Source organism: Tachysurus vachellii, chromosome 10 (genome assembly GCF_030014155.1).
Source record: "Tachysurus vachellii isolate PV-2020 chromosome 10, HZAU_Pvac_v1, whole genome shotgun sequence".
Classification (NCBI taxonomy): domain Eukaryota; kingdom Metazoa; phylum Chordata; class Actinopteri; order Siluriformes; family Bagridae; genus Tachysurus; species Tachysurus vachellii.
The window spans coordinates 4,641,776-4,665,086 of NC_083469.1; the positions used below are offsets into that span (position 1 = coordinate 4,641,776).

General features: G+C 40.3%; 1 protein-coding gene, 1 non-coding gene and 1 pseudogene across 2 annotated transcripts; all 3 read right to left on the reverse strand.

Annotated features, from left to right (window-relative positions):
* Positions 1 to 8,694: 8,694 nt before the first annotated feature.
* LOC132852636 (histone H4-like) lies at positions 8,695 to 10,541 on the reverse strand. The gene is made up of 2 exons (XM_060879947.1): positions 10,519 to 10,541; positions 8,695 to 9,013 (listed from the first exon to the last, which is right to left on the reverse strand). The coding sequence occupies exon 2, from the start codon at positions 9,004 to 9,006 to the stop codon at positions 8,695 to 8,697; it is 312 nt and encodes a 103-aa protein (XP_060735930.1). The 5' UTR covers positions 9,007 to 9,013; positions 10,519 to 10,541.
* Positions 10,542 to 12,363: 1,822 nt separating this feature from the next.
* On the reverse strand, positions 12,364 to 13,396 carry LOC132852460 (histone H2A-like; annotated as a pseudogene).
* Positions 13,397 to 18,716: 5,320 nt separating this feature from the next.
* On the reverse strand, positions 18,717 to 18,935 carry LOC132853030 (small nucleolar RNA U3). The gene has a single exon (XR_009649148.1). It is a non-coding gene; the product is annotated as a small nucleolar RNA U3 (small nucleolar RNA).
* Positions 18,936 to 23,311: the final 4,376 nt, after the last annotated feature.

The window sequence follows — 23,311 nt, forward strand, 5'->3', positions numbered from 1 at the left end:
GGGGTGAGACACTGACTGGGAAACATTTACACTAACTGTAGTTCTTTACTCTATGTATTTTCTCACACTTTCCCGCAACACTATATTAGTTTATAGTTATAAATCTAATTACACAATATACATATATTATAACAGTCTCAGTTACTTTGCACTGTTCATGCTATAAAAATCAGCTTTCCTCGGATATCCTGGTGAACTTCTACCGCTGTGCAATAGAAAGCATCCTAACCAGCTGTTTCACAGTCTGGTATGGAAGCTGCTCTGTTGCAGAGCGCAGGGCATTGCAGCGGGTGGTGAAAACCGCCCAGCGCATCACAGGTACTCTACTTCCTGCCATGGAGGACATCCACAAGAAACGCTCTCTGAGTCGAGCTCGCAGCATTCTTAAGGATTCCTCTCATCCTGCCCATAGACTGTTTTCACTTCTGCCCTCCGGCAGGCATTTCAGATGCCTCCGGACCAGGACCAGCTGACTAAAAAACAGCTTTTTTCCTAGAGCTGTCTCTTTACTGAACTCGGCCACTCGCTGATCCTACTGTCCTTCATTCTACTGCCAAAAAAAAACAAACAAAAAAAAAACACACACACACCCCCCATTGCGCTAATGGACTGTCTAAACTAAAATTTCTGATCACTTGTACATTTGCTCAATCACACCCCACAATTGGACTAATGGACTGTTACACAAAATTATGCTTATTTGCACACTTGCTCTTTTTTGCATTGCTGCTCACCATTACCTTACCATTGTATATACCCACCTGATTTCTGTTCATAATAACAGCAATATATTATATTATGATCATAGTACATATCCTCCTGTATATTTGCTTGTTTATCGTAATAACAATATATTTTGTTTATAGCACATACCCTCTGTAAATTTTAGTTTATAGTAATAGACATCCGTATATTATTTTCATAGCACATAAACAGTATATTCATCTGTATATTATATTCACAGTATATATATATACACAAATGAATATATTCATTTGTATATTATATTCATAGAACATACATATCTGTAAATTAATGTTTATAGTAATAACCATATATTTTCTCACAGCACATATCCTTCTGTAAATCTGTATATTTGTTCATGGTACGCACACAACTGTAAATTACTCCATATTACCACTTATTTAACTTATTTAAATCTTGTACAAACTGTATATCCTGCACTTACTACTATTGCACTCTGGTTAGACATAAACTGCATTTCGTTGCCTTGTACATGTGTAATGACAATAAAGTTGAATCTAATCTAATCTAATGTAATCTAATAAGAATTTAAAGGGGGGAATCATTTCTTTTGCTTCTTGCGTCATTTGTATTCAAAATATTTACATGTTTAACATATCCACATCCCAAAACCCGTCAAACCACACAAATATATATACAAGTCCGTAGCCAGGGGGGGTTCGGGTGGTTTGAACGAACCCCCCCCTCACTGCCAAAGGTCCAGAATTTAAGTCTTTTTTTTTCTTCATGTGATTATTCTTATCATTGTTTTAATCAATGCTTGTGACAAATCTTCTGGGTTGCGGTTTCATATTAATATGATATGTTATTGTAGCTGGACGTGTGTGTGTGTGTGTGTGTGTCTGGAGCCAATGGAAAGTTCTCTCCTACGGTGCGCTTCTAGAATCTGGAATGATTAGTTTATTAATTAATTTACGATGCCTACCCAGCTAACACACGACATACTAGTTACGTAATTTATTTGGTAATTTTTGGTAATTTCAGTACTTACCAGCTGGCAACGTAACTGTTATGTAATAGGGAGGTAATTTCATTACCATTGCAGTACCAAATCACTACGTCGCTACTACGACCTGCTAACGTCGCGTGATAACCAAGTACGGTCCAGTTACGTACTCATACCTGCAAACTAGTCGCTTTTTAATCAAAATATGTCATTTGTGTGAATCGTGTAGATCAGAAGAGTTTTTAGTTTGGGGGGTGCTTCTTTCAGCTGCGTCCAAAACCGCTTACTTCCATCCAATAATTAGGCGAAGTAGTGCTTAGGCGGCGGTTTTGGACGCAGCGTAGTATACCTAGTGATGTTAGCAGTGACACCGAAGCTCCGAGGCGTGTCAAAAAAATGAACCGATTTTCATTGAAGCTTTGTATCGAAGCTTGATTTGTTCTGGCAAAATCACGTGACCAATGACGTCCGAAGCGTCGTTTCACACAAACCAACATGACTGGTTCGTTATCTGATTCAAAGGTTTAAAACTGTGCGTGACACACGGCACGCCCTCGTGTGTTGTATTGGAGTATTACATGGAATCTATTACTGTGTAGCGGGTTTAGGAGAGTTTATTGTTGCGAGTTGTCAATGGAGCCTGTTACAAAAAGATCGCGTTCTGAAATGTGGGAACACTTTCATTTGATTTTGCCCAATAAGGTGGATATATATGGTTTTGTTGTGAAGCCTATATTTATAACTTAAATCTCACTCATCATTGGGCAATTATACAATTCAGTGTAACATGCCAGGGGGGAAACATGCCAGGTTAGTGATTATATTTAATGTTTTTAGTTGAATAAATCCTTCTTGTACCAAAAGGGGGGGGCACGGTGGCTTAGTGGTTAGCACGTTCGCCTCACACCTCCAGGGTTGGGGGGTTCGATTCCCGCCTCCGCCTTGTGTGTGTGGAGTTTGCATGTTCTCCCCGTGCCTCGGGGGTTTCCTCCGGGTACTCCGGTTTCCTCCCCCGGTCCAAAGACATGCATGGTAGGTTGATTGGCATCTCTGGAAAATTGTCCGTAGTGTGTGATTGTGTGAGTGAATGAGAGAGTGTGTGTGCCCTGTGATGGGTTGGCACTCCGTCCAGGGTGTATCCTGCCTTGATGCCCGATGACGCCTGAGATGACGCCCCGTGACCCGAGGTAGTTCGGATAAGCAGTAGAAAATGAGAGTGTGAGTGAGAGTGTAACATGCCTTTTGAAAGCCCTTTGTGCACCGCTTAATAGCATGATCTTTTTTAAATTTTAAACACTTTCACCAGCAGAGGTCCTCATCGAGCTCTAATTCGAAAAGCTTCGAGTAATGAACCTTTTTCCGATACAATTGGGTTAAAAGCTTCACTGCTTCAAGAAAGCTTCACTTCGCCATCACTAAGTATACCATCTATCAAGCTGATACCTCGCGCCTCTACTTCTAATGACTTTTTATGGTGGATGGCAAACCAACTTTTGGTACATTCACTGCCACCAACTGGACTGGAGTGTGAATCACTAGTAAGCAGATGACGCCTCACGTCTCAATCATCCTCGTGTCTTTTGACCAATCAGCATTCAGAAGCAAGATAAGGCAATCACCTATTTCGTCCCTCACTTCAAGCCGCAAAGAAAGAAAACGGGCACTTGAAAGGCTTGTGGCGGACAAAAAACAAAAGAAATAGCAATATTTCTATTGGGGGGTTATTTCGAACCTTGTCACCTTTTTCACCTCTTGTGAGTTTGCAGGTATGCGTACTATTTTGGTAATTTCATAACTTACTGGCAACGTAAGGGAGGTAATTTCATTACTATTACGATTATATAAACATTCATTTCCTTTTCTATTTAGGTTAGCTTGTTAAAACTTTTCTGTCTCAAAGTTTCCCTTAAATAAGTCAAAATAGATTAAATACACCATGCAAGTTGCTCTTTACATGGGAAACATGTAACATATTCTCCAAATTGCATCCAAGAAGATTGGAACTGACCAGTGTACTAAATCCATAAGTGCCAAGACAAATACAGCAACAAGCAAAGAGGCATTGACAGAGAGTCAAGAAATAATGATGAAAATAATTATTATTAATACTTCAGTAAAGTTCATTAAATCTATTCTGTTGTTAGTGTGGTCTCTAAACTTATGAACTGTGTATGGACTGACAAAGGTGGTATATGAGGAAGCAATTTGACAACAATGCAGTAAATAATTTAGATGCATCAAAAAGCGTGCTCGTTAAGATACCAGCAGACAAGCTAATCCAGCACAAGTTAGTGCATAAAAGGTCACCAAAATGAAGCATTTGAACCTCATAATTAAATACAAAAGGAGGTCCTCTTTTTGAAAAAAAAAAAGAACCCTCTCTTTCAATAGGCTGGCTACGGCCCTGACATAAATACAACTCCAAAAGTCTTCCATGAGCATAGGCATGAGTATATGGCAAATGGGCATTAAGTCAGAAACAGTCCAGTAAACAGAAAACAGTCTTATCTGAAGATGAACAAGAATGTGTAGGTTGACGAGGGGAATGATAATGTTCCAACTTTTATCCCTCTTTTGGATGCTAAGGCCCGTGACATAGAATCCAACTAAATTCCAGAGAGAGTTTCTTCAGTCAAGTAAGCAGCATATTTGTCAATAACCGTCCCACATAGTCACAGCAGATGAGCAGAACCTACACCACACAGTAATCCTCTTTGAGCAGGAAACAATAAAGTTTCTCAAAACAGGGTTAAGGTGACCATTACAACAGAGCATGCGCCAGCTTCAAACATCATGGGTATACAGTATACACTAGATGTCGCCTTGGGGTCCTAAAAATGCGTCAAAACCGCCGCCATCTTTGTACGGTGCTCCTTTACCTCAAATGCATTGACAATGCCGGACTTCTGTGCTGCATATGGTTGTTCAAATGAAAGAAATCTAAAAACCAGACAGCAAGTGATTACATTTCACAAGTGAGAATGTGTTTTACGATATTGAAAGTTAGGAAATATTTCTTGTTCCGTTGGTTTGTTTTAGTCCTTGGTTAATGACCGCAGCTAATCCACGCTAGTTACTCATTAGTTTTTGACAGGAAAACCGACAATGTAGATTCCGAAGCTCTTAATAAGGACATTAAAAATTGACCCATGCTTTTTTTGCTTAAAGGTGAAGACCCAACTTTATGTATGTTTTGTAAGATTCCCTTATCTGTCAAACATATTTTATTAGATTGTCCTGGACTTAACACAAGCAGAATGCTCTTTTATGAAGTTACTTCACTTAAGGACATATTTAATGACATTATGTCTGAAAAGGGTTTGGATTTTTTTATCTTATGTTAATAAAAAAATGTATAATATGACTTGCTGTTTATATTTGTTTTGTTTTTATTGTATTTATATGATATTTGTGTTTTTGGTACCGTTAAAGTGATTCGCTTGGCTGAGCACTGCATCCGACGGGCCTCTAACATCAACTCAGCAGCCCATCAGTGCCCAGTGTCTCTATTAAATCAGAGTCGTGAAAGCAGAAGTAGGCTCTGAGGACATATTTGGTCTTCGTGATGATGTTGTTGAGACTCAAGATGGCATAGACAACCATTTTAATCTCATTTTAATTTCACTGGTTGTCTGTGCCTTTCATAAATTGAGACAACACCATGTCGCAAAGATTCATACTCTGCAACTGCAGAGCAAAAGTGTCAGGAAGAAACTCTGTAAGGTCGTGTTGTTGCTTTGATACTGAACCCTTTTTTTTTTTAAATAATTAACTCAGCTGACAGTCCTGGAAGGATGTCACCAGTTAGGTTGGCAGTTCAGCCTCAAAGTCAAACTTTGTGGGGTATTTTTTTTTTTTTGGTTTATGTGACTTTACTTATTTAATGTTGCAAAAATATTGTGGGAAAAGAATAAATAAAAGATTGAACAGTCTTTGGCACCTCAACTATTATTCACATTATGTTCTCAAATTTGTGATTTGCTTCCACCTGCATATTGCTTTGTGTATCATATTTAATAAACCAATACAATTTAAATGTTAAAGTTATTTTTATGAACATGTATAGTCACACCATTGTAGCAGTGTTGCATGCAGTAGGCTATAAGGTAAGTAGTGATTGTTCATTTAAAGTTTACTCAAGTGGAAGAATGTAAGTAATAAACTTACACCTACTAGCACTATGCATTATATTGTGAAAAAGTAGATTATCAATCTTTCGAAACAAAGATCCCCAACAACCACATGTGCTCTGTTTCCCCCGCCTCAGCTTCCCGCGTCTCACTCGGTTAAAGCCGCCTTTCCACTGCACACAACAAATGACGGCCGATAAAACGGAAGTCATTCATTTCCTATGGAGAGTCGCAAAGGCGCTGCCTGAGGTGCCGACCATCTGCGGATCCGTAATTTTCGGATCCATTTTAAGTGTTGGATCCATTAAAAAAATTGGAAATGGTGCGACTACACTGCATCCGATATGCCGATCAGACAGGTTTTTATTAAAACGACCGGCAAACGTTAGTGAGAAAAGAGAGACAAAAAAGGCAAAAAGAAGTGAAGAGAAAAGCGATGAAGAAAATTAAGCAAAATTAATGTAAAGAAAACAGAAATTGTAACAATTAAGTTCAGTAAAGTTAAGAGAATTTCGGTTACGTTTGTTCATTTTAGTGAAGTTAAGTTCCATTTAAGTGTAAAGTAGCATTAAGAGTGTATAGTAGCGAGTAAGTGAACGAAAGTGAAAGTGTAATTCCTCCTAACTCCTCCGCCTGTTTACTCCTCCGCCTGTTTACTCCTCCCTCAACCTCCGTGCGCTTCTTCCGTGAAGTAAAACCAGTTTATTTTTTTAACATTCTCTTTTATTACTGTATGTTTTAATACAATATTTGTCATTTATAAATACAGGTACTGTACATTTTTCATATTCAAAACACACAAACAAAACAACTGGAGTGGAATTTTGCAAGCTGGAACGGATTGAGATACGAGCAAGGTCACGGAACGAATTAAACTCGTATCTCGAGGTATTACTGTATCTATGTTCAAACATGATCTCCCATTTTACTCTTCAACTTCCTGTTTTATCATACCTATGTGTCCGACTAGTGGCCAGGATGAACTGTTAACAAAACTACGTTAAACCCTGTGACAGGCAGTGACTGTTACAATATTTAATATACAGAACATGGAAATGTGTTCTGTTACTACAGTAAGTTAGTTTATTTAAAGAGCACATTTAAATTCAGCTTACACTGACTGTGCTGTACAAAACTCATAATAAATATACAACACATCCAACTAGGAGTAGAAAAGAACACAGATGTAAAGGAGATAATTAGTTAAAGAATAAATAACTCCAGGTGAAGAGGCTGGAAAATGCAGAGAATAAAGTAAAGTTTTAGCCCAGATTTAAAGTCTGGATGTCTGGAGGGAGCTGAGGGGACCTAAAGGATCTTGGTGCTGAGTACGATAGAGTTAGGTCTGTAATGTAAGAAGATGTCTGTCCCATTAGTGCTTTAAAAACAAATTCTAGTTTGGGTCAGAACATTTTTATAACACAGATGAGTTATCTGATTCAAACAGATGTAGACATGTTGTTGAAGGGAAATAATGAACTCATGGTGTGTGTGAGGGGGGCACGGTGGCTTAGTGGTTAGCACGTTTGCCTCACACCTCCAGGGTCGGGGTTCGATTCCCGCCTCCGCCTTGTGTGTGTAGAGTTTGCATGTTCTCCCCGTGCCTCGGGGGTTTCCTCCGGGTTCTCCGGTTTCCTCCCCCGGTCCAAAGACATGCATGGTAGGTTGATTGGCATCTCTGGAAAATTGTCCGTAGTGTGTGAGTGCGTGAGTGAATGTGTGTTTGTGCCCTGCGATGGGTGGGCACTCCGTCCAGGGTGTATCCTGCCTTGAGTGTGAGAAGAAGCAGAACTGATCTCATGCTAATGTGAGAACCCTAATGTGAACACACAAGGTGTTTATTAACGCACTTAATGCTGCTTTCTGATGCTTTTGTAAATCTGCTTTTGTTGTGTTAGTTATTGTTACCATGGACACGACCTAACCTTTGACCATTATGTTAGCCCTGACTCAATGAATGACCCAGGAGTGAAATTTGAAGTGTAATATTACTACATTTTGATTGGCAGCTGTGAGACCTGTTTTAAGCTGAAATGAAAGTGTGTGTTTATTTATCCAGAGTGTGTCCTACTGTTCTTTATATTCCCAGCTACTGAAGTGCTTCATTATCCTGATGAAGAGAAACAAAGTGGCAGATAATCAGGTTTTCATGAACATTTTGTCATTCTGAACAGATTAGTTGTGACAGCTGAGCTGTAAAGGTTCCTCTCAGATCCTCCAGAACGTGTGGTCTGGTGTTTCTTAACTTCACCTCACAGCAGAAGAAAACTTTCTAACCTCTGTAAGTTCACCTTCACATATACGAGCCCTCAGTGACGTGTACAGAGGCATCGGGAATAAACGTAAAGGTTGGAGGGCAGTAGAAAAGGTTGGTGCTACAGCTCACTCTGAGTAGCTAATATGGTTAGCTTGCTTTGCTAATCTGATGTGAGAACATAGTGAAAGCCCTAAAGTGTGAGAAACGAGTATAGACTCGAGGGATACCTACTGCTTAGTGTTGTCTAGTTCTTCTTCGTCCACTGTGTCCGCTGTGCTTTGTTCTCCTTCTCCATTTTACACTTTCAATTTGGTACATTATTTACAATAATTTAAAATTATTTATTAAATAATTTTATTTGTTTATTATTATGTACAAATATGTACAACTTTGTGCTTTATGACAAAAGAAAAGGGGGAAAAAGTCCTGTTTCTACCAACAGTCTTTTTTTTGCACACACAAACACACACACACACACACACACACACACACACACACACACACACACACATGCAGTAAAGAAGGAACATCTCTTTGTGGATATTTGGGTGGCTCTTAAAAGAGCCGTTGTGTTCACGTGGTTCAGTGTTGAATATTTATCCGCCGAAGCCGTACAGAGTGCGCCCCTGGCGTTTCAGGGCATACACCACATCCATGGCGGTGACGGTCTTTCTTTTGCCGTGCTCGGTGTAGGTGACGGCATCACGGATGACGTTCTCCAAGAAGACTTTCAGCACACCTCGAGTCTCTTCGTAGATCAGGCCAGAAATACGCTTAACACTGCCACGGTGAGCCAGACGGCGAATAGCCGGCTTGGTGATTCCCTGGATGTTATCACGAAGGACCTTACGAAGACGCTTTGTGCCCCCTTTGCAGAGTACCTTACCGCCTTTACCTCTACCAGACATGATAATGCTCTCTCAAAGTGAAGCCGCTCAATAAAATACACCACACAGAGGCCAAATATTTATCCTTTATCTCCTGGACCCAGTTGAGAAAAGGCGAGGAGGCGGGTCTAAGACCAGCGCTCACACAATAGAACACGTTCATAAACAAAGAGAAAACCACAGCTTTTAACTTACTAGTGTATTTTTCTGCTGCAACCTCTCTGTACACACAAGGATCATCATTATAATTATTATTATTATTGTTATAAGTCTTAGTGGTAGAATTTAACACAAGGTATGCAAAGTAAGTATTTCAATAAAAATATGCAAACACCCAGCAATGTATGGAGGTTAGTAAAAGCACTCTGTGGTTGTACAACATTAACCTGCACTGTTTAGATGTAAAACATCCATTTGAGCGTGTCTGTGGCTTGAGGCCTGTATTCTATACTCCTAGGTCCACTACTAGGAGGCCCGGTGTTCCGTGTTCGTCTGGGTACATTATAAACCGAGCCCATGTTTAAAACAGAGTAGATTACAAGCAACACAGAAAGGAATGCAAAGACAACATTTAGGAGTCATTTTATCAGCTGTAAAACACAAAATATTACAGAATCTATAAGGTTTATATTCTAAGTGAGCTACATTTTCTCCAACACTAATCTCATTCTAAAACTCAGTGTCATTCACAAAGAAAGCTCATTGAAGTCAACATTCAAATATCAATCACTGTTCTACTTGAAATATTGAGTCGACACAGTCTAGACACAGGCCTCAATGTAAATGAGATTTTGGTGGCCATCATTTGAACAGCTATGTTAGATTACATGTATATAAGTAGACTCTGTTTGTTATAGATAAACAAGACAACAGCTGAACAACAGAGTCTGATACACTGTACACTATTGTACTGAAAGCAGAGCAATGAAGTGTGATTGTGATAGTTGTGTGTGACTGCCAGAATCTGGAAATCAACATGTAAACTGGTTATTAATCTCTGAGACATGCCGTATTCAAACAAAGGGTTAAGTAAGATTCAGAATTAAAGACAGAACCAAACAATAAAAGAAAGAAAAAAATCAAAAACAGTACAGAATGTACAGACATAACTGAAACATGTTTATATATTATATATATACACACACACACACACACACACACACACACAGTTAGGTCCATATATACTTAAACACAGGCACAATTTTCATACTTTTCATTCTTCAGACAAATTAATATAATCATAAAATGTTCGTTTTTAATATTTTGTTGAAAATCCTTTGTCTGGAGCCCATGGACATCACCAGAGGCTGGGTTTCCTCCTTTCTGATGCTTTGCCAGGCCTTAACTGCAGCTGTCTTCAGTTGTTGTTTGTTTGTGGGACTTTCTGCCTTTAGTTTTGCCTTCAGCAAATGCATGTTAAATCAAGTTGAGATCAGGTGATTGACTCGGCCATTGCAGAATATTCCATTTCTTTTCCTTAAAAAACTCCTGGGTTGCTTTTGCAGTGTGGTTTGGATCATTGTCCATCTGTACTGTGAAATACTGTCCAATAAACTTTGCTGTAATTGGCTTTATCTGGGCAGACAGTATATTCAATACACTTCAGAATTCATCCAGCTGCTTCTGTCTTCTGTCACATCATCAATAAACACCAGTGGCCCAGTGCCACTGGAAGCCATGCATGCCCATGCCATTACACTGCCTCCACTATGTCTTACGGATGATATGTAAGCTTTGGATCATGAGCTGTTCCAAGCCTTCTCCATACTTTTCTATTCCCGTCATTCTGGGAAAGGTTGATCTTAGTTTCATCCGTCCAAAGAATGCTTTTCCAGAACTGGTCGGGCCTTTTTAGATGTTTTTTTGACAAAGTCCAATATGGCTTTTCTGTTCTTGAGGCTTATGAATGGTTTGCGATCATCTACTACTGTTGTCTTCCCTGGACAACCAGGCCTTTTTATGTTGCTGAGCTTACCATTGCATTCTTTTTTCCTCAGAATGTACCAAACTGTTGATCTGGCCACTCCTAATGTTCCTGCTATCTCTCTGATGGATTTGTGTTGTTTTTGAATCCTAACGATGACCTGTTTGACTTACATGGAGAGCGCCTTTGAACGCATGATGTAGGTTCACAGCAACAGATTCCAAGTGCAAATACCACACTTGGAATCAACTCCAGACCTTTTACCTGCTTAATTGATGAAGAAATAATGAAGGAAAAGCCTACAACTGTCCATGAAACAGCTTCTGAGTCAACTGTCCAATTACTTTTGGTCACTTGAAAAAGGGGGCTGGCTACTCTCAAGAGCTGTAATTCCTAATCCCTTCCTACAAATGGGATTTAAATAACCTCAAATTAAAGCTGAGAGACTTTCGTCCACTATACCTATACAACTATAGCTTGGATATGTTTTGGCAAATACCTAAAAAAAAAAACCTAAAATTGTGCCTGTGTCAAAATATATATGGACCTAACTGTATATGAAAATTGTAATCTAGTTTGAAAGATTATCATTCAAGAACTAAATGTATTGTTGCAATTTTGAAATTTGGCCAACAACTTATAAGATCAAATAATATTCATAACAGTAAGTTTTAATTGTCATTTATTGCTTTTATATTAGTTTTCTTGTTGTTGTTGTTGATAGTAGTAATAGAAGCAATATTCTAAAATGTGCAAAAGTAGCACAGGGTAAAAATAAAAATACTCATTAAATATTCAGATATACTAAGAGGAGATGACGACTACACGTGATCGTTGAGGACAACAACATCATCATCAATACAACATTGTCAGACTGTATATTTATAATCACACCCTCCAGTGTCACCCACATGAGCATGAGGTTCCCCCTTAAGTCCGGTTCCTCTCTAAGGGTGTTTTACCTCACCAGAGGCACCTCAGGCTCTCATTAGGGAGGAATACAAACATTTAAATAGAAATCTAATATTAACCTTGAGTTTTTGTTTTATATTAATCTCTATATAACTTTTTTAAAGCTGCTTTGAGACAATATCCATTGCAAAAAGTGCTATACAAATAAATGTCTATTTATTTATGCATCAATTACTCTTCTTATCCCTCAACACAATATTCCTAACACAAACACTCTGTACTCTCTGTCTGTAAATCATTTCTCTAAAGCAGATTAACATTTACATGTGTGTTAATCACACAAACATTCTATTACACCTCATATCTTTAGAAGCAACACACACACACACACACACACACACACACAGTGAGCTTTATACAGTACAACAAACTCTGAGCTCACACACACAGATATGAAGAACCGCTCATTTATCAGAGAGAATGTGGTGGCTCTTAAAAGAGCCTTTGTGTACGTTAGACAGAATTGAGGTTTAATCGCGCTCTCAGCGAATACGGCGGGCCAGCTGAATGTCCTTAGGCATGATGGTCACTCTGTTGGCGTGAATGGCGCAAAGGTTGGTGTCCTCGAACAGACCGACCAGGTATGCCTCGCTAGCCTCCTGCAAGGCCATGACGGCCGAGCTCTGGAAACGCAAGTCGGTCTTGAAATCCTGAGCGATTTCTCTCACCAGGCGCTGGAAGGGCAATAAGCAGCTCAGTAGACTTCTGATAACGGTGGATCTCCCTCAGAGCCACGGTGCCGGGCCTGTAACGGTGAGGCTTCTTTACGCCGCCGGTAGCCGGGGCGCTCTTGCGAGCAGCCTTAGTGGCGAACTGCTTCCTGGGCACTTTGCCACCAGTGGACTTACGGGCGCGGTCTGCTTGGTTCTTGCCATAGCATCGAGCTGTGAACTTCACGGAGGAAAACCACAATAAACGGCGCTGGCGAACGCTGTGTTTTTAAGCCCTAACGCCGCCCTGTTCTCATTGGGCGTATTGAAAGCACACGTCTGCCATTGGATAGAACGCGTTACGTCACCTGCTGACTATTGGATCGTCACGTCACACTCACAGTATTAATAAAAACTATTATGAAATTGCACTTTTTCAGTAAAAGTGTGTGGCTCTTAAAAGAGCCTTTTTGGGTGGTGAGAAACAGTGAGCGAGTTTACTTGGTCTTGACGGCCTTCTCGGTCTTCTTGGGCAGCAGCACGGCCTGAATGTTGGGCATCACACCTACCTGAGTGATGGTCAGTCCTCCGAGCAGTTTGTTCAGCTCCTCGTCGTTACGCCCAGCGCGCTGTAGGTGGCGGGGAATGATACGGATCTTCTTGTTGTCACGGGCGGCATTGCCAGCCAACTCGAGAATCTCAGCAGTCAGATACTCGAGCAAGTAAACCGGAGCGCCGGCACCGACGTGCTGGGCGTAATTACCTTTAGCCAGAAGCCTGTGCACACGACCCACGGGGAACTGCAGTCCGGCCCTGGATGAACGAGTCTTGGCAAAAGTCCGCCAGTTCTGCCTCTTCCGCTCATCTTGTAGTTCAGATACGTTCTAAGAACAACACCGAAATAACAGCGCTGTTCTTCTGGCACTCTGTGGTATAACCAACACGTCAACTCTTATTGGCTAAGATCCTTGTAACGGAAGAACCAATCCGAAACACGCCGTAGAATTCCAGCATCAGTCCATCATTCTATTGTACACCACACGCCCTTAAAAGTAAGCATGAGAACGTTGTAGACTCAACCCGGCCGTAGCCGAATGACTGCGCTTCCGAGACACAGTGACAGTGTGTTTTCTCATGGCGTTTCTCGGCGAAAATACGACGCTGCCGACAAGATCCCGAGCGTTCATCAACATGTTTGTTGAGCAGGGACTTTGTTACTCGCTACGAGCTCGCGTCGGGTCTCGGGAAAAATGTGCAGCGAGCACAAAAGTGTACGGCGCGTCTGGGGCTCGCTCCGGCTTGCAGCGCATTTGGGGCGATGTGTCGTGTAAAAACTAGACAAAAGAGGCTCGGGGCTTGTAAGTCGTGTTTACCGAGTTGTGGGAGAACCTTGTGAATGACCCTGATATATTTACAGCGTCTGCGACTCCCAACATCTTTGTCATAATCTGGCCTGCACAAGCTCTCTCTCTCTCTCTCTCTCTCTCTCTCTCTCTCTCTCTCTCTGTCTATCTCTCTCTGTCTCTCTGTCTCTCTCTCTCTCTGTCTCTGTCTCTCTAAGTGAGACGCCCTTCTGCCTGACAGCTCTCATAAAAAGGAAACAATCAATTGCATGAAAGTAATTAAAAATAATTTACAACAGTAAAGAAAAAAGAATAAGCTTTTCACTTGCAGAGTGACAAATTACATGAATCTTAAAAATGAATCGAAATTTTCACAGTTTCAAATTTTCACCTTCTAACATTCGCATAAAAAATCACTAGATCTCAGCTCAGAACGAGCTCTTATATGAAACGTCACTTCAAATGTTTACTCACAGTTCATGTTAAAGTCTGTAATCCACCTGAATTGACAGTTCACAGTTTATCAGTTCAGTCATATAAAAAAATGGACAAAAGAGAGAAAAACCCCAGTGGGCAGAGAGATGACCCTGATGTAAAGCTAAGAGTCCTGGTGCCACCCACTGTACTTTTAGTTAGTTTAGCCTGGCCCTAGGGTATGCAGCTAGTTTTTCTTTGCTGTCATTGTTTAGCTAAAAAAAACAACAGACTACACAAGACTCCGTTTTTACTTCTGTTCATTTCTTTACACTGCCGTGTTCTCCTACCTTTGTGAGTCTAGCTCCCCTGTCCCTTTGTGTCCCAAGTCCTCATGTCTGGCCATCTGTCCATAGCTGCTTTCCACCCTCCTAAATGTTCATGATCTTCACCTCTTATATTAATAGATGACATCACTATATATAATTAATTGTGTAGTAATAAAGTGTCCACTTTCAGTAAATGATACTAATATATATACTGTCTGTACACACACACACACACATAGATAGATAGATAGATAGATAGATAGATAGATAGATAGATAGATAGATAGAACTTTATTGTCATTGCATAGTACAGGTACTGTACACAGCAACGAAATGCAGTTTGGCATCTACCAGAAATATTTGCAAAATGTAGCAGTCGTGCAAAAGTGCAGATAAATATATAGCATATTTACAGCAGGTGGTATATATGAAAGCAATATACAGTAAATAAATATTACATAATTGCAGAAATGGTTCTATGGCTATGGCATTAAAGAGGAGTGTGCAGAGTGAAAGGTTATAAGATTACAAGATTATGGCATTTAAGGAGTTAGCAAGCTGAATAAACTACTACAGTATATCTATCTATCTATCTATCTATCTATCTATCTATCTATCTATCTATCTATCTATCTATCTATCTATATATATATATACACACACACACACACACACACACACACACGTTATATATACACATAGATGAATGTGAAATGTTGGGCAGAATGTACAGTAATGATTTAAAGATACAAAAAATAGTGCAGATGGAATGAATAAAAACAGATAAACTATGTAATATGTACATGTATTGCTCAGAGATATACAGCGTTTTGTTTTTGTGTTTGTTTTTTAGTGATTTAGCGGTGTAGTGTAGAGTTCAGTAGTTTGATGGTGGATGGAAAAAAGCTGTCTCTGAACCTGCTGGTTCTGTTGCGTAAGTTCCTGTATCTCCTTCCTGATGGAAGGAGGTTAAACAGTTTATGACTGGGATGTGAAGAGTCCTTGATAATGTTGTGAGACATGTGCAGACATCTGCTGTGGTGAATGGCAGGTAGTTGGGTGCCAGTGATGCGTTGGGTGGTTTTGACCACCCTTTGCAGGGCTTTACGTTCACACACATTGGAGCCTCCGTACCATACGGTGATGGATTTGGTCAGGATGATTTTGATGGTGCAGCAGTAGAAACCCGTTAAAATCCCCGGGGACAGATGAGATTTCTTGAGACTTCTCAAAATGTATAGGCGTTGTTGTGCTTTTTTAACCAGAGCTGAGGTGTTCTGCTGCCAGGACAGATCCTCAGAGATGTGAACTCCCAGGAACTTAAAGCTGGAGACTCGCTCTACCTCATATATATGTAATAGAGTATGGTGATTATTCTGGGGAAGGAACAGATTGATCTTTTGTCCTTTACCTGGCCTCTACTCAGGAGGGCTGCTTCTTTAGTGTCTTTTCATATAACAGTGAAGTCCTCTGAAGAGTTTTTCTTTTTGTTGTTGTTTTTTTCCACCCTTAAAATTAGCAAAAAGTATCATAGGGTCTGGTGTTTATTATTCATCCATTCATTCATCTTCTACCGCTTATCCGAACTACCTCGGGTCACAGGGAGCCTGTACCTATCTCAGGCGTCATCGGGCATCAAGGCAGGATACACCCTGGACGGAGTATCCTGTCAGTCAGAGGGAAGAGAGACCCCAATGATCTTCTCCGCTGTCCTCACAATCCGCTGCAGGGTCTTGCGATCTGAGATGGTGCAGTTCCCAAACCAGACAGTGATGCAGCTGCTCAGGATGCTCTCAATGGTCCCTCTGTAGAACATGGTCAGGATGGGGGGAGGGAGATGTGCCTTTCTCAGCCTTCGTAGGAAGTCGCTGCTGGGCTTTCTTGGTGATGGTGCTGGTGTTGAGTGACCAGGTGAGGTTCTCCGCTAGATGAACACCAAGAAATTTGGTGCTCTTGTCGATCTCTACAGATGATCCGTCGATGTTCAGCGGAGAGTGGTCGCTCTGTGCTCTCCTGAAGTCCACAACCATCTCTTTAGTTTTATCCACATTCAGAGAAAGGTTGTTGGCTCTACACCAGGCAGTTAGTTGTTGCACCTCCTCCCTGTATGCTGACTCGTCGTTCTTGTTGATGAGACCCACCACGGTCGTGTCATCGGCAAACTTGATAATATGATTCGATCTGTGCGTCGCTGCACAGTCGTGAGTCAGCAGAGTGAACAGCAGTGGCGATGAGCAGTAACTAGAGACAAGCACAGAGTTCTTGCACCATTCCGTGTTGATATAAACACACACACCACCACCGCGAGTCTTACCGCACAGAGCTGCATTTCTGTCGGCTCTAAATGAAGTTAGCCCGTCCAGTTGAATGGCGGCGTCCGGAACTCTGTCGCTGAGCCACGTCTCTGTGAAAACAAACACGCAGCAGTTTCTAATCTCTCTCCGTGTAGAGCGTTCGAGTCGGATGTAGTCCAGTTTATTGTCCAGGGAGCAAACGTTGGCTAGTAGAATGGACGGGAGAGCCGGCCGGCTAGGGTTTGTTTTTAGCCTAGCACGGACACCCGCCCGCTTACCGCGCTTCCGCTTCCTCGCGCACCGCTTTCGGCGTCCCCTCTCCTGGTCTCCAGTATCAGGCGACACCGGGGACTGGAGGCCTGGTCTCCGCATCAAGCCGAGGTCACGTAGCCTATACAGTACATCATCGTACAGGTTGGTTTTTACATGATTTCTGTACTTTATTAGGTCCTGATGGTTGTATACATGAACACCGCTGTCCCTGGCATCCATGTAGAAGCAATGGTCGGGCTAAAAACCATAAATAAAAACTTAGAAAATGTAAATAGCACCGTATTGAATCCGGAGAGGCCGCTGCGTGCTACTGCCGCGCCGCCATCTTGGAAGTTATGTTTGAAGTGTTTGAAGTGTTTGAAGCCACTGTGTGTCCACCATCATCTCAGCAACCTCCAGTAAGTCAGAGTCTGTTTCCAAGATGTCTAGTCAATCTTCCCATGATTCTCTGCATAAAAGACAGGAAGCAGCAGCTGAAGTAGCGGCTACACAAGAGGTGATTAAAATAATGAAGACACAACATCAATATGAAAGGGAAATTAAGAAACTGGAGGCAGAGGATGAAAGGATAACAGCCGAGATAGAAGCTCAAGAAAAGGAAATAGAAGCGGAGAATGCAAGAAAAAGGGCTCAATTTATCTCAGAAAGTACTATGAGAAAAATATGATGCTTGATGCTTTCAGCATCAAAGGTGATGAGCTTGACCAGTGTTCTGTTCCTCTTCAAAGACAAGATGATTATAACAGCTCATCCAAACATTCCTATTTCTCTTTCTCAGCCATTGTTGCTCCCTCAAGTCAGTGCCCCTTTAAACCAACCCTCTTGTTCTCCTCAAAGGGTTCCAATCACACAAGCTCATATCTCTCAGTCAACTACATTGGTTGCTCCAAATGAAGCTTCTAATGATCTTGTGAAGTCACTTGAGTCAGACTTAAGTCGCAAATTTGAGACTTGAGACTTGAAAAAGACTCGACTTGACTTTGACATTCATGACTTGAGACTTACTTGTGACTTGTACATGCGTGACTTACTTCCACATCTGGAATGAACACCACAACAGCAAACTTTGCAAAACATAAATTTATCGCTGCCAAAACTGTTAGCTAATGTTAACTTTACTCACAGTTGCCAGTTATTTTGCTCCAGTAAAAATCCCATGCAAAATTCCATGCTATTTTCCAGGAATGCTTATTTGTGTCTACTTTTCTGTTGAGAAACATCATATGGTTGTTGACCAACTCGTGTAAACTTGTTATGTAGTCATTGAACAGGTTTAGCTTAACTTGTTTTCTCTCAACGTTGTCATATGATTTTTTTTAAATAAAATTAATGGGGCTTTTCTTTCTAAATACACACACAATCCCCAAACATATAGCATGGTTAATATTTATTTAATATTCTTCATGAGATATATTTCTATTTCAAGACAACATTTAACATGGAAAATTTTGTATAAGTAAAATCATGATAAATATCCCACAATAAGCATTAAAGCTTCATAGATTACTGATTTTTTCCACTCCTATCCGATAATCACTCTGATCATGTGCTCTTCCTATTTTATCTCATGAGAAATAAAGAGTTTAAGAGAAATAACAGTTTAAGTTGATGTTTATTTAGATCATGAACTTAAACCCGATTCATGCTCAGAAAAACACATCAGACCTCGTCATCGTGATTAGGAAGACGTCACACTTTCACATCACAATTCCTAGTCATTCACTATAGAAATGATCCCTGAAAGTAGTCTTAATGTTATAGAGGGTGAAACAGTGGATCACTTCAAATAACACACACATCCTGAAGAGAGTAGATTTTACATTTAACACAAAGCCACATAATACACACAAAAATCTACATCTACATGGCTATCAAACACAATCTATATAAAAAACACAATAATGACAAGATCAAATAATGACAAAGTCAGAAAATTGTTTTTGTAAATGAATAAATAAAGCTCATCATGATTTGCTCCCACAAGGCTGACTTCGTTCCGCCCGTAAAGGATCCTGCAGTTCCTCGATCTAACGCTAGGTGGGAGTCCAGAGCAGTTTAAGGACCATACAGAATAGAAAATGCAGAAAAAGCTCCATGTGATCAGTCACTGAGCACGTTTAAGAAACCCACTACACCTACTCATTCATGCAGTGTAGAAAATCATGCATACAAGGGCAGCAGCTCCAGGAAAGCCAGAGATGACAGTGGCAAAAAAAAGAGAAAAATCCCTGAATGAGGTGAAACAGGAAGCTTGAGAAAAAGCGGTCCCTAAAACCCTTCTATAAATGTATTATGGGTGTCTGATCATTTGTTTCTACTGTTTGGCAAAGTCCAGGTTCATGATATTAGCCCTTATTTGTTAGACAAATATTGCAAACTTCATTCATTCATTTTCTACTGCTTATCCAAACTTCTCGGGTCTCCAGCCTATCTCAGGTGTCATCGGGCAGGATACACCCTGGACGGAGTGCCAACCCATCGCAGGGCACACACACGCTCTCATACTACAGACAATTTTCCAGAGATGCCAATCAACCTACCATGAATGTCTTTGGACCGGGGGAGGAAACTGGAGTACCCGGAGGAATCCCCCGAGGCACGGGGAGAACATGCAAACTCCACACACACAAGGTGGAGGCGGGAATCGAATCCCCAACCCTGGAGGTGTGAGGCGAACGTGCTAACCACTAAGCCACCGTGCCCCCATATTTGGTTCACTTAAGTGAAATTGCATTTTACAGTTGGGATATGGCACATTTAGGTGAATATTAATAACTGTCAAATTACTAGGTAAGGACTTGACCATAGTACAACAATTCTATCAGATATGCAGCAGAAGTATTAAACATGGAATAATCAACCCCAAATTTTTAACTAACCCTTAGACATAAGTCCCTTCATCAATATGTGATATACAGTAAATGTAAAGAAATGACAACTAGGAAGACAAAGCATTCTCACATAAGTAAACTTTTGATGAAACCAACTTTATTTTAAGGATTCCATGCAGTTACATTGTCACTCGAGTGCTGATAAATATCACAGTGCAAATAAATCAAACTATAGAGTTTATTGAAACAAACCCAAATAAAGACATAACATTTGATTTGAGTTAAGCAAATAAGAGCGAAAAAATAACTAGCAATTACCATATTGCAAACTAACGCATGTTTTGTTCAACATTAGATGTTAAAACACATCCAAGAAAACTTCACTGAGAATTTTTATGATCGAATTATTAAAATAATATTACTAACAACAGATTTCTCCAATTGCGTGAGTGAATGAGAGTGTGTGTGTGTGTGTGCCCTGCGATGGGTTGGCACTCCGTTCAGGGTGTATCCTGCCTTGATGCCCGATGATGCCTGAGATAGGCACAGGCTCCCCGTGACCCGAGGTAGTTCGGATAAGCGGTAGAAAATGAATGAATAAATGAATGAATGATTTTTATCACTCAGGAAAGACAGAAGGAGTCACAGAACATGAGAGAAACACATTTAAGGAAAAATCTTGATACAGATGGACAAAATAGTTCACTAATTGTCTCTATACAGTAAACTGTGTCTGTAGTTTAGGTCTGAAAAACACAGGCCTGAATTTCTACATTTTTTCTTTAACTGGTAAAAAAAATTTTTTTATCAAAGACACTTGTTTAGGGTGTCAGTTAGTGTTAGTGTAAAAAATATATTTTTGTAGAATACATTCATGACTTTTATGTTCAAGCTTATTTGTAAATGACAGAAACACTGCATGGTGTAAAAACTCTTTTCTAACTGCATGACTTTAAAACTCTCACCTTTTGGACAGCATAAAGATTACATTTACCACTTATAATCAAAGAAATCCATCTTTTATCATGCAGTTAAAAAGGTATAAAGTTAATCTCTGTACAAACATACATGTTTCCTGCATTATTTCAGCATTAATAAGCAAATTTCTGAAAGGATGGACAGCAGAGGGAGATTCATTAATATTCATAATGTAAGTGCTACCTGACTGGTCAGTAAAATGTTTCATATGTATGTAACTGTATGTTATTAAATTCTATTTTTAACTGTATGATTATAAATCTCTCAGCCTTCTTTGTCCAGCAAAACAACAACATTCCCCTCTGATAAACAGAGTTTTATACTCATCACTTTTCCACATACATGGTCTAACAAATCATTCTTTCAGGATTATTCATTATTTCCACACAATGTTTTACTAACATCTAGAATCTTTCATTTCTACAAGTGAAGCTGAATTCAATCCAATCATTAAGCTGAACAGTGAAGGTATAGCTGCACTGATCCAATAAATAACGGCCACCAATCATACAGATGTCTTGTGTAATTTTACTTTGTGCTCTCTCTCTCTCTCTCTCTCTCTCTCTCTCTCTCTCTCTTTCTCTCTCTCTCTCACTGTAGTTTCTGAAGACACCACATCATTCTGAATACCAAACAAGAAAGAAACAAACACTGTGTGCGTCTCTTGGACCACATACAGAGTTTATAAGTTTTTTAGAAGCCGCATGTCACATCTTGTTCACATCCATATTGCTCTCTGACGCACAGGAACATTACATGTTAACCATATTTTTATATCTACATGAACTCAAACAACATGTATTTATGTAAGCAACAATAGTCATTACAACATAGCTTGAGACATTTACAGAAGGGGACAGAACAGTGGCTCTAACCTTTGGGGGTGTATTTAATATCAGGAGACACAAAACAGTACAACATGCTCCAGGCTCGATTGTCTTTACCTAGCACCGAGAAACCCGGACGATAAACTTCACTTTTCTATGTTGAAAAACTGAAATACTGAATCTGAATTTGTGAACACTGAAAAAATATATTTTAGTATTGACTTGATTTTATTTTTTTTTTAATTATAAAATGTGAATCTCCTGAAAATGTCTAAAATCTTTTAAACTCTTGAACACAGGCACTCATAACGTCTCATTACATAAGAACATTTAACCCTCTGAGGTCTAAGGGTATTTTTAGGGCCTGGAGAAGTTGACATTTGTGCTTTTTTCAGTTGCTTATAAAGATATCAATGGCTAAAGTCTAATATCACTGTAATCAGCACAAACTGGACTACAATAATATGTGAGCAGCATGTATGTACATGATTGTGTTTTTGAGAAAACAGTGATACAATACGTCTTGTGTGTGTTCTGTTCATTCGCAAAGTTAAATGTAGTGAGGAGTATGGAATAAATCACATGAGGACAGCAGTGTGATGAAGCGGAGATCGTTTCCACCCCGACCTTGATTGTTTTTCCACACCATCATATACTGAATTGTTTTTTATTCCTTTTATACTTCAATACAATTTATTTAACTGTACTTTTTATCCATTTATATTTACATTTCTCCTCGTAAAAGGGTCTGTGAAAAGAGTTTGTTCTTGTTTTCACTTATGCTACAGTGTACAGCAGGGCTGTAGATGTCAGGCATTGAGAGTGACAGTCACGCATTTGGGGCTTTTCTCAAGCTCTCCCGCCACACATCGTATTTCTCACGCATAAAAACTTTTGGACTATTTATCATATATTTAATAAGCTGCAGCACCCAAAACTTATCAGTCTGCATCGCTGTCTCTATGGAACTGGGCAGGAATCAAGCGCGTCTCCCCTGGAGTTCTTAGTCGAGCCTGACACTTACTGTATCAGCCAGTCAAAAAAAGAGGCTACACAATAGCCAATCAGAAAATAGCACTATCTGGGTAAGATTTAACACAACAACTAATGAAAAAAAACATTCATTAGAGAGGGTATTTTCAATGGTCGGTTTGAACAAAACCTGGCTTAGTGGCTTGGTGGTTAGCACGTTCGCATCACACCTCCAGGGTCGGGGTTCGATTCCCGCCTCCACCTTGTGTGTGTGGAGTTTGCATGTTCTCCCTGTGCCTCGGGGGTTTCCTCCCCTGGTCCAAAGACATGCATGGTAGGTTGTTTGGCATCTCTGGAAAATTGTCCCTAGTGTGTGATTGCATGAGTGAATGAGAGTGTGTGTGTGCCCTGTGATGGGTTGGCACTCCGTCTAGGGTGTATCCTGCCTTGATGCCCGATGGCGCCTGAGATAGGCACAGGCTCCCCGTGACCCGAGGTAGTTCGGATAAGCGGTAGAAA

Bases quoted from the DNA above. Each gene is read 5' to 3' on its own strand.
- LOC132852636 (XM_060879947.1), bottom strand. From the start codon at position 9,006: ATGTCTGGTAGAGGTAAAGGCGGTAAGGTACTCTGCAAAGGGGGCACA.